General features: G+C 49.1%; 1 protein-coding gene across 11 annotated transcripts in view; it reads left to right on the top strand.

The window, feature by feature from the left end:
- Positions 1-14,619, top strand: part of PHF21A (PHD finger protein 21A) — a 192,471-nt gene that overhangs the window by 159,876 nt on the left and 17,976 nt on the right. For 7 of the 11 annotated variants that reach the window (XM_023506352.2, XM_031941304.1, XM_031941305.1 and 4 more), the window contains 3 exons: positions 3,280-3,531; positions 7,666-7,755; positions 9,363-9,656. In XM_023506352.2, coding sequence (XP_023362120.1) covers positions 3,280-3,531; positions 7,666-7,755; positions 9,363-9,656 — 636 coding nt within the window. The remainder of the gene's footprint in view (positions 1-3,279; positions 3,532-7,665; positions 7,756-9,362; positions 9,657-14,619) is intronic. The other 4 variants (XM_031941308.1, XM_031941312.1, XM_031941307.1 and 1 more) reach the window with 2 other exon arrangements.

Genomic DNA, 14,619 nt, shown 5'->3' with positions numbered 1-14,619 from the left:
GACATTCTGAATAATGAAACCTGGGGATGATTGGAGCAGAGTTTTCAAGTTGAAAATAGAAGAACATTTCATTCAGGGATACCTCAAGCAGATGAATGAGCCTTTAATCTGAGAAGTTGAATGCCTCTGAGAACTTGATTGGTGGTGATGATGTGGAAGGATTCCATCCCAAAGGAATTATGTGCAGTGTATTTTTTGCCTGGTTAGTTTACGTTTGAAGGATGTATTTAGAAGTACTTTCTCCATTATTTGTAGAAGATAACAGTGTCAAAAAGAGAATGCCAGCTCTGCGATGATTCCTACAGCCAGAATTGTGCAGTTTTAACTTTGCCTCTTGGGGAGACATTTTTAAAGTTGGGAATTCTGAGCTCACTGGGAATGTCAGCCGGCCCTCTTTTGTGATTGATTATCACTGGGTGTGTTGTTTTTTTCAAAAGGGCTTGAACTAGCTGATACATGTGCTGTGGCACATTTGGAGTATACCATGTTTATGTAAAGGGAGGAAGGTAGAATTTATTCTTTCCTGTTTTGAAAGTGATTTCTTTGTCACTGTGTAGCCCAGGGAAATGTTCCACTCAAATAGCATTCCCAGTTGTGTGATGAGATAGAGAGCAAGTTTTTTTAAGACTCCTTCCCCTTTTCTCACATTCTTTATTTACTTGGCAGTAACAAAAAGGTTGCTCTGTGAGCACCTTGACACTTGCTAATCTGATTAACAAATTCAGTTTCTTTTAGGTCCATTTTAAAAATTACCAATCAGAATATCTATAGTTAAAAGAAAAAAACCAACTTTCATTTACAACAGAAATAAAGAAAAAATTAATAAAATTTACTGCAAAATGGACCCACAGAAGAAAGAAGGGAGAGTTTCCTTGCTATCACTTCCTATCCTTGTAGAACAGTATGACATTCCACAATAATAGATAAAGCAACCGAAAATAGACGTGCAGGAAAAATCAATTCTCTGTTAATAAAACTCTCTCTTTACATGTATGTTGGAGCCTAATCTTTAAAAAAATAAATAAATAAAATTTGACTGCCAACTAAGTATCTTGTGATTTTCAGTGTTCCTTGCTACGCATTTGGGCATTAACTTCCAGGTCATTTCTGTGTCATGAGTTGAGTTTTATTCAAAGTTAAAGGGCCCTCTAGTGAAATATCCAGGAAACTGCTACTTTTTATTCAGTATATTCAGACCTTGAGCTAATTTTACTTGGAAAGCATCCGTTTACTTCAATCAAAATAGAAAGTTTTTCCTTTGCAGATATGTCCTTTTCCCCTTTTTCCTGTACTTTGTTTCTGTTGTGGGAAGAATTTTCTAGGTTTGCAAAAGTGTTAGTTCACAGGACCATAGAATCTTTCCAACTTGAATCCTTAGTGGTTTGTGTTCACCCCTTCCCTGGCCTAAAGTAAGCACTGGCATGGAATCAGGGAGGCAGAGCCATCTGTCAGATAGAGGCTTATACATAAGTAGCTAGAAATAGTGGTCAGGAGAGACCTGTCTCAAGTGCTAGCCAGAGGTGGTGGGAGACACGGATACTTTCCCTGCACCCCATTTGGGCCACACGTGTACCTCAAGGGCACTTAATAATTGAATAAAAATGTTAAGCCGTACTCTGGCAGGAACAGTGCATTGTAAAGGTTGAGGTCTCTACTTTGGTAAAAGTGGGACTTCTTTGTTATTTACTCTGGCTCACAGGTAGGATCAGGTCCATGGTGATGTCCAGGAATTGAGGATATGTCAGACAAAAGCAGAATGGCCTCTCTTGTCAGGAGTTCTGCTTCCAGTGCATTGTATCTGCAAAGCCTGTTTACTCATAGGAAAGGGTTTTTTCCCTTTATAGTGAAAAACAGTTGGTGATGTGTTTTTCACTATATTTTAGCTCCGTTAGTGAACATTTCTGTAGTTTTCATCATCTCGAAATAGCAAATATGTCTTTTTCCCAGAGTAGTAGTTACATGTTAATATTTCTAGTTTGTAATTAAGGAAAGTAGGAAAAATAGGGAAAGTGATTTGTCCATTGCCCTCTTAAAGAGGGGTTGCACAAATTCTGGAACAATTTTCTTTTCATAATCAATGAAAAAGGTTGAAATTGTATCCTGTGGTGATCAGGTGCACTAAATGATGAATGTGTTCCAAGCCAATATATATGTTGGGAGGAGGGTCATAGGTTAGAAAAAAAAATAGGGATCCAAAGTAGAAACTTAGGTGGATGAATAGTAAGGGAGGAAATGTATGTTACCGATGGACACATCTAGATTTGTCGCTAGAAGGATGAGGAGCTTCTGAGTCGTCTAGAATTTAAAGAGAGGAAGCCTAAGAAGGTAGCATCATCTCAATGGCAAGGTGGATCACATGTTTTTTCTTGTTCCTCTCTAGGATCTAACAGGCAGCTGTCCCTATTATGATTGTTGGTCTCTTTACTTTGTGATGGATAGATTCACTTACTGCAGTGAAGGAACCTATGAAAATGTCATTCATCATTCAGTGATGAAAATAAGTCTGGCCCCTCACCCCATGCCGCTCTTGATTCTGTCTAAATTGAAGTTTGTTTCTCTCTTGCTCTCTTTCACTTGATCATTGATCACTGCTCTATCATTCTTCGGAGAATGAGTCTGTAGTTAGTGACATCTAACTACAAAAGCAGAGGATTTGATAATCCTCTAATGCTTAGAACTAATATTTGCTCACTTAATAGGTTGATACATTCTGTAACACTAGGAGCCTCAGAGGAATTAAATTGTGGTGATTCTTGTGTGAGTTAACTTTCTTCCTCCCCTGGGTAATAATGAGAAAATCAGATTTTACCCCAAATTTTGTGTCAGTGAAAAACAACTAACATTATGTGGTGATTCTCTCCTCACTGGTGAGATCATCAAAATGGAAAGTAGGAAAGGTGTGTCCTTATCAGCCTTGCAACTTTTACAAATTGTTTATAAGGAATAAGAGTATGAGTAGTAAAATAGTACATAGGAATTCTGCTCACCTTCTTCCCTACGTCTCTGGAACTCCATTCATTACTGAAAGCATATTACATAAGCTGCACCTATTATCCTGAGGTTGCACATGGCAAGATGAAACAATATGGACACTTGGATCAACAAATGCTTCCTTTGTCAGAGTCATAATAATAAGGGTGTTTTTGGTGTGGAGAAGGAAGGTTATTATGTACAGCATCTTGATGGATTGTGTGAATTAGTGCTTTGTTTCCCTCAAAACTTCATAGCAGCCAGGGTGGACGTCCTGCAGCCTCCTAATATCTATTTTCTTTACTCTAGAAGACTGTAACTACAGCTTCTATGATCACCACAAAGACACTACCTCTTGTCTTGAAAGCAGCAACCGCAACCATGCCTGCCTCTGTCGTGGGCCAGAGACCCACCATCGCCATGGTGACTGCCATCAACAGCCAGAAGGCCGTGCTCAGCCCCGACGTGCAGAGCACACCGGTCAACCTCCAGACATCCAGCAAGGTCGCTGGGCCCGGGGCAGAGGCTGTTCAAATTGTGGCAAAAAACACCGTGACTTTGGTAAGCCAGCCCTCGGGCTCTTTGCGTTTGGAGTCTCCGGCGCTTTATAGAATGAGTCTATTTGGGGCCTTTTGGACTTTGGCTCGGTGCGTTCTGTGCCAGATGCCCTTCTGCTAGCAACTTCCCCAGGCAGCAGCACACACTGGTACGGGGTCAGACTCAGGAAGTTCAAGGCATTTAGAACACTTTAAAACCACTAATAAACTTAGCACATTGTGGCATCCCATTGCCTGTGGTCTACTGGGGGGGATATAAAGGTCCCCCTGGCAGGAAGGCCCAGAACAAGAATGAGTAGGACATTTTTAAGGGTCAAAGTTCCACTCGGTTCTTTAGGAGAAAGTCTGTCTGCATTGTTTCTGAAAAGATGGGCTGGGAGTCGGATCCCAGCCCTTCTGAAAGAGCCTCATTAGTATGTCTGATATATTGTAAGCAGCATGGATCTAATGACAAGGGGATGGATTCTGACGTGGGGTAACCTTGAGAAACGCCCAACAAATAAATCAGTTCATCCCAGGAGGGCAGAAGTGCTCAGAAGTAGTTTGCTGGGACCTCGGGGACCCTCAGACTCCCCTTTATTCTCTGTTTAAGGGACACCCAGACTGCCCAGAGAAGGGCAACTCCCTGCCATGGCTGAACATCTTTAGTTAGAAAGTGGTGCTTTACTTAAAGCCAGGATTGGCTGGGCTGCAGCTGGCCCCTCTGCCAGGTGATTCACGGCCCTTCCTGGACTTCTCTCCTAAGTGGTCTTTTCTTGAGGCTTCATCTCTGGTTCCTTCAGGCATTCCTCGCAGACCCAAACTCAGGGCTCCTCGCCCCTCTGGTCCTTGTCCTAGAGCCCACCTTCCAGCCTCCCAGTGCCCTCCCTAAATTGTGGCACCTAGGACAGAATGAAAGATGCCAGCTTTGGCAGAGTGTGGGAGGTGGGGAGTGCCAGAGGACCCCCTAAAGAGAGCCCCCCAGTCCCTAAAGCCCTCAGCCCCGAGCTACCAGAAGCAGCTCCTGGCCTGATCAGCAAGTCCCAGCGCTCCCCTTTAGCTCTGTTCGGCTTTTCAAAGCCCACCTCCCTTTTCAGGCTCCTCCCACTCCCTCCTTGCTGCTTTCCTCTTGCGTGTCCCTCCGTGGGTCTGTCTCTGGCTCCCACATTGGGTTGTATGCCCCCTGCGGGCAGGCGGCCCTTCCCTCCGCACTGAGCATGCAGTGCCCAGCTCCCAGTCCCTCAGGGGGCTTCCCTTCCAATTAGGGAGGTCACGTGTGCTAGACATGCCACCCTGTTCAACATCGTGGCCGCTGACCTTCCTCTGGCTCTTACCACGTTCCAGGCCTTTGGCTTCAGGACGATTATTGCATTTGACCCTGACGGTGCTGGGAAGTGGGTGCAGTAACGCTGTAAAACGGCTGTCACTGCTCGTCCATTGACTATACTAGTTCAGTGATCCATGTGGCCATCAGTGATGGTAACGGGAACGATATCATCGTCTTCATCACTGCTGACGTGAGACACCCCCGGGACTTGCTGCTTCCCTCCGTCGCCGCTCTGTTTTACAGAAAAGGAGGAGGCTGGTTCTCCCTCCGTTCTGGCAGGTGTGGGGAGCAGTGGCAGGCAGAGTGCCGCCGGGCTGCCCCACCTCCCCACTCTGGGATGCCGTGCCCCATCGGCAAGGTCAGCAGCGAGCCTCCTCCCCCTGCTCCCCGATTCTTGTCACTCCGATCACTGGCGGCTGCCCCCGAGTTTCACCTGTGACCGTGATTCTGGGAGCCCAAGTGTTGGACTTGGCTTTTGTTTTGTTATATCAGCCCAGCACCCCGGCCTGTAGGTGTCTCTGAGGCATGTTCCCTGTCCTCCCTGGCTTTATGTCCCACAGCCCAGGACCAACCAGCTCCAGGTGTGCCACTTTAGACTCATTTTACATTGACCCTGGATCACACAGAGAAGCTCTTCACATTAGCCGTCACCCAAGTTCCAGGCGCACCCCTCAGGCTGCCTGGGGTCCGACCCACGTCATCCCCTTGTGCACAAGGCTGGGATTCATTTTTTAAAATACCTCTCTGAGGCAGGTCGGCCCTACACAGTGTCCCTGTATCTTAAAAAAAACATGAACAGTCATCAACTGACTGAGGAAGTCATGGCTTCAGGCTGGTGGTCATTGTTGTTCCCCTTCCTAGACATCACTCGCCATTCTGTTGGGAGAACGGCCCAGAACTCTGCGAGGAGTCAAGGCGAGCTACTCGAGATGCCATAGGGCGTCCTCCCAAGCTCTTTTATGGCTTCTCTTCAGTTTGTGCCCTTTTAAAAGCGGGGACGGCTCTTCTCTGGGCTTGCAGCAGCAGCCTTCTTCCTTCGGGGTCACAGCCTCTGGGACCGTGACAGCCTCCCTGTGCCATGTCTCAGCCCTCCTACTTTCTCCCTGTTTCTCTTGGATTTGTGCCCTGCTCCGCAGAGACGGTCTCCACTCTGTCCTTTCCAAAGCTCTCCCTTTTCTCAGCTCTTTCCTGCAGCCACCCTTCCCCTTTGGGGTCCTCCTCTTTTCCTACAGAGAACTGACAGAAGTCCCTCCAGACCTTGCCACATGCCGACATTTCTCCTCCTCTTCTCCTGCTTCCACCTTGTGTGTGTGCCCCGGACAGCCGCTTCCTTTTTCAACAGCAGGCTCCCCTTCCTGGCCACTGTTGTCTCTCTCACCCCCTTCAGAATTTTATTAGTAAGAGCCTTCTTGAGCTGATTCCTGTCCTGAAAAGTACTCCTCCCAAACTCAGGATCCAAGGCAGACTCCTCCTGGCTTTTCTTCTGCTTCTCTGGCACAAAATCCAAGATGCAGCAGCCCCCCTCTCATCCAGGTTCCCATCATTTGTATCCGAGGGTCCCATTTCTCCTTATTGATGAAATTCAGGTCCAGAACAGGGATTGTCCTTGAGCAATGAGACGACCCTGAAGTCGGAAGCATTGCTGTGCTGTGGGAGCTGCCTTCACCCACCAAGCCGTCCACTCTCACTCAGTGTCGGGTTGGGGTCTGCTCCCAGAGTCCCTGTCTGTTCTTCTCTCCTTCTGCAGCAGGCCATTCTGTGTAACAAGCTGAATCCGGCAGTGAGTGCAGCGCTCCTTACCCATGGTACCCCACTTCTACCTTTGAGGAGGTGGCCCGGGCTTGGCCCTCATAATGACGTTGTTTCCAGGGTGGATGCCCCATGGAAGACTGGCTGGCCTTTTCTAGACTCTTTCCCTCCTTGTTCCTTATGCTGTAACAGCACTTCATTCCATTCAGCTCAGAGTTGGTTCAGTCATTTCCCCAGGAACAGACATCGACTCTGCTTCCATTTCTAGACAGCTTCTCCTCTCCTCACCCCATTGTTTTTGCTGAATAAGGCATCATGCTCGAGATTCACATTTCAGTCCTAGGCCTTGTTCTTCCAGGATACCCAGAAAGTCAAATTTTCTTCCTAGTAGTGGGCTCTCTTAGTGATTTTGCTTATTAATAGTCTTTGTATAGGGATGCCCAAGGTGGAAGTTTGCTTGCTTACTCCTTTTTTTTCTAAGTTTTTTCCTTCTTTTAATTCTGGGAATTTCTACTGCTATTCTTCTCTCCTACGCTTTATGGTATCTTGCTTACTGGATGGATTTGAGCAATTTTCTTTCTATCTTTTCCTTTTCAACTTAAAGCCTTTTTTTTTTTTTTAAATCGGATCTGCAAAATTCCAGGCAAAGCCATTCTAGTAGTCCTTGTTAGGTACACTCCATAGCTTGGCCCGAAGTCCATTCATTATTCCTACAATTTTAAACCTGCTCAGATAAGAACCCTTCTATTAGGTGAAGAGCCATTTGGCTGGTCAGCCAAACTTGACAAAACTTCCCTGGGTTGTAGAGTCAATTTTGATTGATTTTTTTTGAATACTTAAGTGCAAGTGTTGAAGGAAATTGCTTGCTGAGCCAGTTATGTCCTGTGGTTAGGGGTGTGATGAAAGAGAAATGGGGTTCACAGAAGAAAGAGCAGCTAAGAACAGGGAAGGCTGGGGGCAGAGGTTTGGGGGAGAGCACATTTCCCAAAGAGAAGTGAGCCCTAAACCCTTTGTGGAGCCTAGTGTCAGTGTCCTGCAGCCGATCATTTCCCCAGTTTAACTGTTTCTTCCATGTTTGCTTAGCAGGTTCAAGCAACACCTCCTCAGCCCATCAAAGTACCACAGTTTATCCCTCCTCCCAGACTCACTCCTCGTCCCAACTTCCTTCCCCAGGTAAGTGGGCTGGAGACAGGCCCAGAGAAAGGAAAGGCAGCCTAAGAGCCGCTCTCCTCAGGTCATGAGAAATCCTTCTGGGAAGGACGTGCCATTGGCTCTGACCAAGAAGAGTCTGAGGCAGTCTTGGGACGGGGGTCAGGGACTGGCAGGTGGAAGGTTAGAAAAGTCTTGTCTGGCTCTGAAGCACCGAACTGCTTGCAGAGCTCTGACTCCAGAGCCCACACTGACGTCAGAGCCTGCTCCTCCCCCAGAGCCCGCTCCTCCCTCGAGCAGCGGAGGGACAAAATGAAATCTGGATTTCCCTGTGTTCCTTAAGAACCCCGGGCTCTGCGCTGCCAGCATGGAGAGGCAGCCACCAGCGTCAGGAGCAGTGCTGAGTGCTGCCCTCAGAGAGCTGGGAGCAGGAAGCCTCTCTTCTAGAGGCCTGGCCACCACCGACCCCCCTGAGCCCATCCTGCCCACGTGCAGAAGGAGGGGAGGGAGACAGAGCCTGCTGACAGTGGTGCAGTTGTTGCTGCCCAAAGGGTCTCTGACCTTAGCCCGGGTTGCAGGGCTGGGGAGACCCCCAGGGCATTCTTTCAGTTTGCAGATAGTGACCAGCATCCTATTGGGGCCCTGTTGATGCTCTAGTACAGGGGTCCTCAAACTATGGCTCCCAGGCCAGATGCAGCAGCTGAGGATGTTTATCCCCCTCACCCAGGGCTATGAAGTTTCTTTATTTAAAGGCCCACAAAACAAAGTTTTTGTTTTTACTATAGTTCAGCCCTCCAACTGTCTGAGGGACAGTGAACTGGCCCCCTGTTTAAAAAGTTTGAGGATCCTTGGACTCTAGTAGGTTGAGCTGCTGAGTGGGCAGAGTGGGAATTCTCACCTTCGTACGTCACCCAGTAGCAAGAGGGAGCCCAGAGCCTTTTCTGGAGTCATGGTGGGGGTGCGGTGATAGCTGAGACCCAGTGATGGTGGGGGAGGGGGCGGTTCTGGTCTCTGTAAAGAAGCGAGCTGGTGAGCCTAGATCCAGGCTGGTTTCGCAGACTGTCGATAGCAGATGCCATCCTCACCCAGAGAAGGAACTGTGGAGACTGAAGGCAGATCAAAGCCTTGTGCTTTGATTTTTGCTTTGTTTTTTTCTTTCTCATGGTTTCTACTTTTAGTTTTGATTTCTTTCACAACACGATTAATATGGAAATATATTTTACGTGATTGTGCATGTATAACTTAGATCAGATCGCTTGCTGTCTTAGAGAAGAAAGAAAAAGTTTCAAGCATAAAATCTTATAAAAATGGTTTTTGAAAACTATCTTTACATATAATGGGGGGGAAATGCTATTAAGTAGAAGGGGGGAAAAGTAACCAGCCGTGGGTAAAGAGAAGAACCCTGGTGGGGTAGGTGCCAAGGAGTCATGAGCCCTGGGTTCAGGCCTGTGCCAGGGCCTGGGGTAGCATCCAAGGTAAAGGTCCACAGCCTCTCTGAAGGCACCGGGCTCAGAAACGTTCACATTCTGCAGTTCACGCGACTTCAGTTCATTTCCTCACTCTTGCTTCAAGCTGCCAGGAAATGTTTTGAGTGAGACAACGGGGCTTCCCTTTGCTTTATTCCCCTGCAGGTCCGGCCCAAGCCAGTGGCCCAGAACAACATCCCCATTGCACCGGCCCCCCCTCCGATGCTAGCAGCCCCTCAGCTCATCCAGAGGCCTGTGATGCTGACCAAATTCACCCCCACGTCCCTGCCCACATCCCAGAACTCCATCCACCCTGTGCGTGTCGTGAACGGGCAGACGGCGACCATTGCCAAGACGTTCCCCATGGCCCAGCTCACCAGCATTGTGATTGCTGCTCCCGGAGCCCGCCTGGCCGGGCCTCAGACTGTGCAGCTCAGCAAGCCAAGCCTCGAGAAACAGGTACCAGCTGCAGAGCCCGACAGCAGGCTCCCTGGGGGTGAGCCCGGGGCCTCTGCGGGCCTTCCAGGAAAGCCCCTGCAGGGCACTGAGGTACTGCCTCCCCCCAGGCTGTTGGGGTGCAGAACCCGCCACACGTGTTTCAGAGCCCGGCTCCAAGCAGCAGAAACAAAGCTCCACACCAAGCCTGGCAAAGGCTTTTCCCCTTAAGCACAGAGACCCGTTGAGCCCTGCTGCTGGATGCTGGAGACTGGGTTTCATTTATACTCACTCGCCCCTCAGATCTCAAGGAAAGAGCTCTAGGGCAGGAGCAGGTAAAGGAGAGATTTCGGGCAGGTAGCTCTTGTGCCACCTCTCAGCAAAAACAAGTGGTGGGAGGGAGCTCCTCCTGGAAGGGCAGGACCATTTGGGGGAGCACCATCACTGCCTCCTAAATGAAGCCCCTCCAGTCCCTGAGCTCAGGAGCTCAGCGAGATGGCGATGACCAAAAAGGGCATCCCCTCTCCCGGGGCCTTTGGGAAATGGGCTGTCCCAGGGCCAGGCTTCTCAGATGTGCTCTGGGCCAAGGATCGCGGAGCTGCCAGGATCGCCTGCATCGGTTCTTAGCAGGGCCTGGTGGGGGCTGCCAGGAAGCGCCCAGACTGGGCTGAACCTGTTGTCAGTGAGTTCCTAATCTGTCAGAAGGGCACCCGGTCTGGCCCCACCACAGCCCGAGGTGGCAAAGAACGAGATCCCCACACCATGTTCCCCGGGCAGAGCGCAGGAAATGTCAAGAGAGACATCACTCTCCCGGCCAGCACAGGCAGAGGCCTGGTCAGGGCAGGCTGAAGAGCAGGCTCTGCCATAAGTGATGGGACCTTAGGCTAGGAAGGGGGTTCAACAGGTAAAAGGTAGAGAGCAAACAGAACAAGATGGGGGGCAGAAAGGAGTTCTGTTTGACTGGGGCAAGAAGGGGAATAGTGGGAAAGGGGCTGGAAAGGAGATTGGATCCAGCTTGTAGAGCCTTAGAGCCCCCAGAGACTTTTGAAAGAAAAATATGACCAGAGCAGAGACCCTGCCATTCTTCTAGAACCCGAGACTTTTCATTTTATGCTCCCAAAAAAGGACTCAGCATAGACAGTGCTTTGCAGAATATCCATAAAGTGATTTATTCAACAGATTGTTTTTTGTTAGCCTTATCCCCTTTCCCTTCTGATGATTCCAAGAAACAGTGATTTTTGTTTCTCCTGAAAAAGTTTTTCTTTTTTTTTTTTTTCCCTTTGTGAATCTTAATCTAATTCAACTTTTTGAGGTCAACATTGGCCTCAGATCCTTGTGTGAATTTGGCCATTTTTCCATCTGCAGAATGGGAATCCCAGCCCTTGCAATGCTGACCTCGCTGGGTTGTTGGGAGGAAGGCAAGGGGGAAGTAATTCTTAAGTGGCCAACTCTGGAGTCTTAGCTGTTTGCTGTGCGGCAGAAATACTCTATACTCTGTTTTGGACATAAATCAGCCAGAGATAGTTGTGTTAATTAAATCATTCTAAGCACCTCAGCTTAGACGGAAAAAACCCAAAGGGACAAAGACCCAGCATGCTCTTGAAAATCTCTGTGACACAGCCATTTCTACTTAGAATTCATAGCATTCTCAAACAGAAGACAATCCAAATTAAACAGGAGGACAAGATGTATGTGGTGATTTTGATTGGTCAAACTGAACGATAGTAACTTTGAGCGCATCCTGGAGAATTCTTTTCCTAGAGTCATTAAACGCCATTCTTTCTAAAGTTTCTCCTTCTAACTTGGTCAGAGGTGAGCTCAGGAGGTACTTCTGTTTATTACTTTTGGTGAGATCATTATTCTTACCCCCTTTCAGAGAATGTTCTTCCTGGGGGCTGATCAGACCTCTCTTTTTAGAGATTGGTCCTGCCTCTGATAAGAATAATAAAAAGACTGAAGGGTAAGGCCTTGTTTTGGAGTTACGTGTTAAAGATTGATGAGATTTCTGGATCAGCTCAGACTTGGGACAGAGATATTAGGAAAATAAAGTTTCTTAATACTAGGAACAAGGTATTGGATAGAGAGGACATGCTGGGACCCTCCATGTACTTTCAGACATGATTAAAAGTTAGATTTTGAAGGGTTGGTTTTTTTGTTTGTAAAGAAAATAATCTTTATAAAAATAGATTACTCTTTTCCATTCTCTTTGGGTGGGGGAAACTTCTTTCAAGCTTCATTTTTTTTAGCTTGAACCGCCTTTTGGTTTGTAGGGTTATACCTAAAGAAACCTGTCTCTGGCAACAGAATCCATCCTCAGAATGCTCTGCTACCTAATCCAACTTGGGGTTGAATCTGACCTCAGGGACTTGTGTGCATTTGGCCACTTTTCCCTCAGCAGAATGGGAATCCCAGCCCTTGCAAAGCTGACCTCACAGGGTTGTTGGGAGGAAGGCTGTCTCTGGAGTTTTAGCTGTTGCTTAGGGGATGATGTTAACAGTCCGTAGTGCCCCACCTTCCTGCTCCCTTTGATTCCCATGGCTGAGTTGTGGCCAATGAACGTGCCCCAGCTGTCCAAAGAATGGCAGAAGCAATGCTGGCCATGGGCACCTGGGATTGGGGCTCCCCACTGCCCAGTGGGAGCTGCAGATTCTCCCCCTTGGGCTTAACCGGGTGTGAGGAGCCTGTTGGTGTGGGATCCAGAGGTTTGAAGGCTTCGCCAGCCTTGTCACCTTCACGGCTCTAGAAGGTTGGACCAGAGAGTTGCTAAGATTCCCTTCAGCCCTGAGTCCATATGCCTGCCCTCAGGGAGTTTATGTCCCACTAGAATATGCCCTTTATAAACTGGGGAGGGCAGGAGAGAGATTGGAGAATGGGCCAGAGGGGCTCTGGCGGAGTTGGGTCAGTCAGCAAGCATTTCTTCAGGGCTTCCCACCACCAGTCCCTGCCCTCTAAGAGCCTCCGTTGTGGGAGTGGAGGCAGGAGGGGACGGGCCAGCATCTAGGAACGTGATCCCAGAGAGAAGGCCCTAGCAGGTAGGAGACCCAGGAGGGAGGGAGGCCTTGAAGTTTGGGGAGCCATGAGGCAGGCCAGATATCCCCGCCAGGACAAAGGCAAAGCTCATGGTCGAGGAGCAACCTGGGAGCTGGATCTTAATAATCTGTAAGGAGGCTGAGATGGTGAGAAGGAGGCCACCCAGGGGGGGAAGAACCCTACATGCCAGAGGAGTGTAGGTTTGGTCCTGGAGGTAACCACTGGAGCTTGTGGAGGGATAGAGGGGAAGGAGGAACGCCCTTTAAGGAAGTCCCTGTGGCAGCCATGTTGAGGACAGATTGGAAGGGGGGTGGGGGGTACTCGAGGCAGGGAGGCTGGACAGGAGGGTCTTGCTGTAGTCCAGGTGAGAAGTGCTGAGGGGGGTTTAGGGGGATGGTTGTAGAAATGAATGCATTTGGCCAGAGATGAGATGCGTGGGAAAGCACGTGGGGAGCCTAGGAGGACCGAGAACAAGCTCTGCCTTGGGCACAGGGTTTGAAAGGCGTGGAGGATATTGATCGTGAGATGCCCAAGGGGCCCTTGACATCTCAGGCCTAGAGCTCAGGAAGGACTCGGGCTGTGCAGATAGATGGATCTGTTTGGAAGGCTGAGGGAACCCGGCGCAGCCAATCCAGACAGCTTGGCGGACGAGAAGATGGCCTGGCAGATGGAAGGGAGAAAGCCCTGGTTTTCATTATTGGAAGTCTTTGAAGACCAAATAATAGAATGTCCAATGGCTGGGAGAAAATGGTTGGAGAGTCCAGCTGTCCACATCATTCACTTACCTTATCAAAACTCATTTAGAGCTGCCACAGGCTGGGGGGCTGTACCCACACTTAGGAGGGGTGACTTGGGTGATAATTCAGCAAAGGAACCTGAGCCCCACAGCCTGATGGGAGAGCGGGCCCATAAAGCACCAGGAAAGAATGTCTCAGGAGGACAGGGATGGCGAGGTCAGGAAGGACAAGGACAGAGGATGCCATTCATGCCGGCGTAGCCTTGATAACTTGGGGAGCCCAGCTGCCCAGCAAGGTCAGGAGCCAGACTTCAGAAGGTTTAGGAAGGAACCCCCTTAGCAAAGGGGGTTTACCCTGGGAGTGTGGGAGAGGGCACTTAGGGCTAGTGTCTCAGTCGGGATTCAGAGTCCCCCCAGGGAGAAACCAGTGAGAGTGTGCTGGCCTTGAGGACAGAGCCTTGGCAGGGGGGCACCAGGTAGCCAAACCTTGCCTCCCCACCCCTGGCACCCCCCCAGCAGGGGCTGATGCGTCTGGAGCCCCTGGGGTTCTCCTTGCGGCCAGACCCTGGAGACCTTCCCTCCTTCAGGCACCATGTCCTCCAGGTCCTCTGACCCTCATAGGGATGGCAGGCCCAGCTTGTGCGGATACCTTGCCTCTGACCCAGAGAAAGGACTTTGCCTTTAGTGCCCAGCAGCTCCCACAGTTGGTAGCAGAGCCCAGTTGTTCTATTAGCCCAAGAGAAAGGTGCAAAGGAGTTAGGGACCATGGGGAAGTGAGCTTGAGGGGCATAGGAAGAGTCGTCCTGGTGGTCTCCTCCAGCTGCCTCCTGAACAAAGCCAGAGTCGAGGCTGAGGCAGAAGCCAGCCTGGAACCCGGCTCTTCTGAATCCCAGCCCAGTGCCACACTGGCGGGTATTCCTTTGCTCCATTCCATCTTTACTTTATATTGTCCCCCAGGTTATTCTAGCGCCTGGCAGCCCATTAAAAAAGAAACAGACTCACTGAGTCCAGAATCTGATAATATCATTGATCAGGCATAGGTTAACTCCTTTGTGAAAATACCCACCATAGCTGGGGGGAAAATAGTCCAAGTTGTTGCAGTCTGCCTTCTAGAGGCCCCTTTCTTTCTCTAGTTTTCAGGCCTTCCTCTAAAACCGAGACCACGCAAGAGAATTATCAAACTAACATCAAATTAGGTTTGACCCTCCTTGAAAAGATTCC

The sequence above is a fragment of the Sarcophilus harrisii genome, chromosome 6 (assembly GCF_902635505.1).
Source record: "Sarcophilus harrisii chromosome 6, mSarHar1.11, whole genome shotgun sequence".
Taxonomy (NCBI): Eukaryota; Metazoa; Chordata; class Mammalia; order Dasyuromorphia; family Dasyuridae; genus Sarcophilus; species Sarcophilus harrisii.
This window is presented reverse-complemented; position numbering and strand designations above follow the sequence as displayed.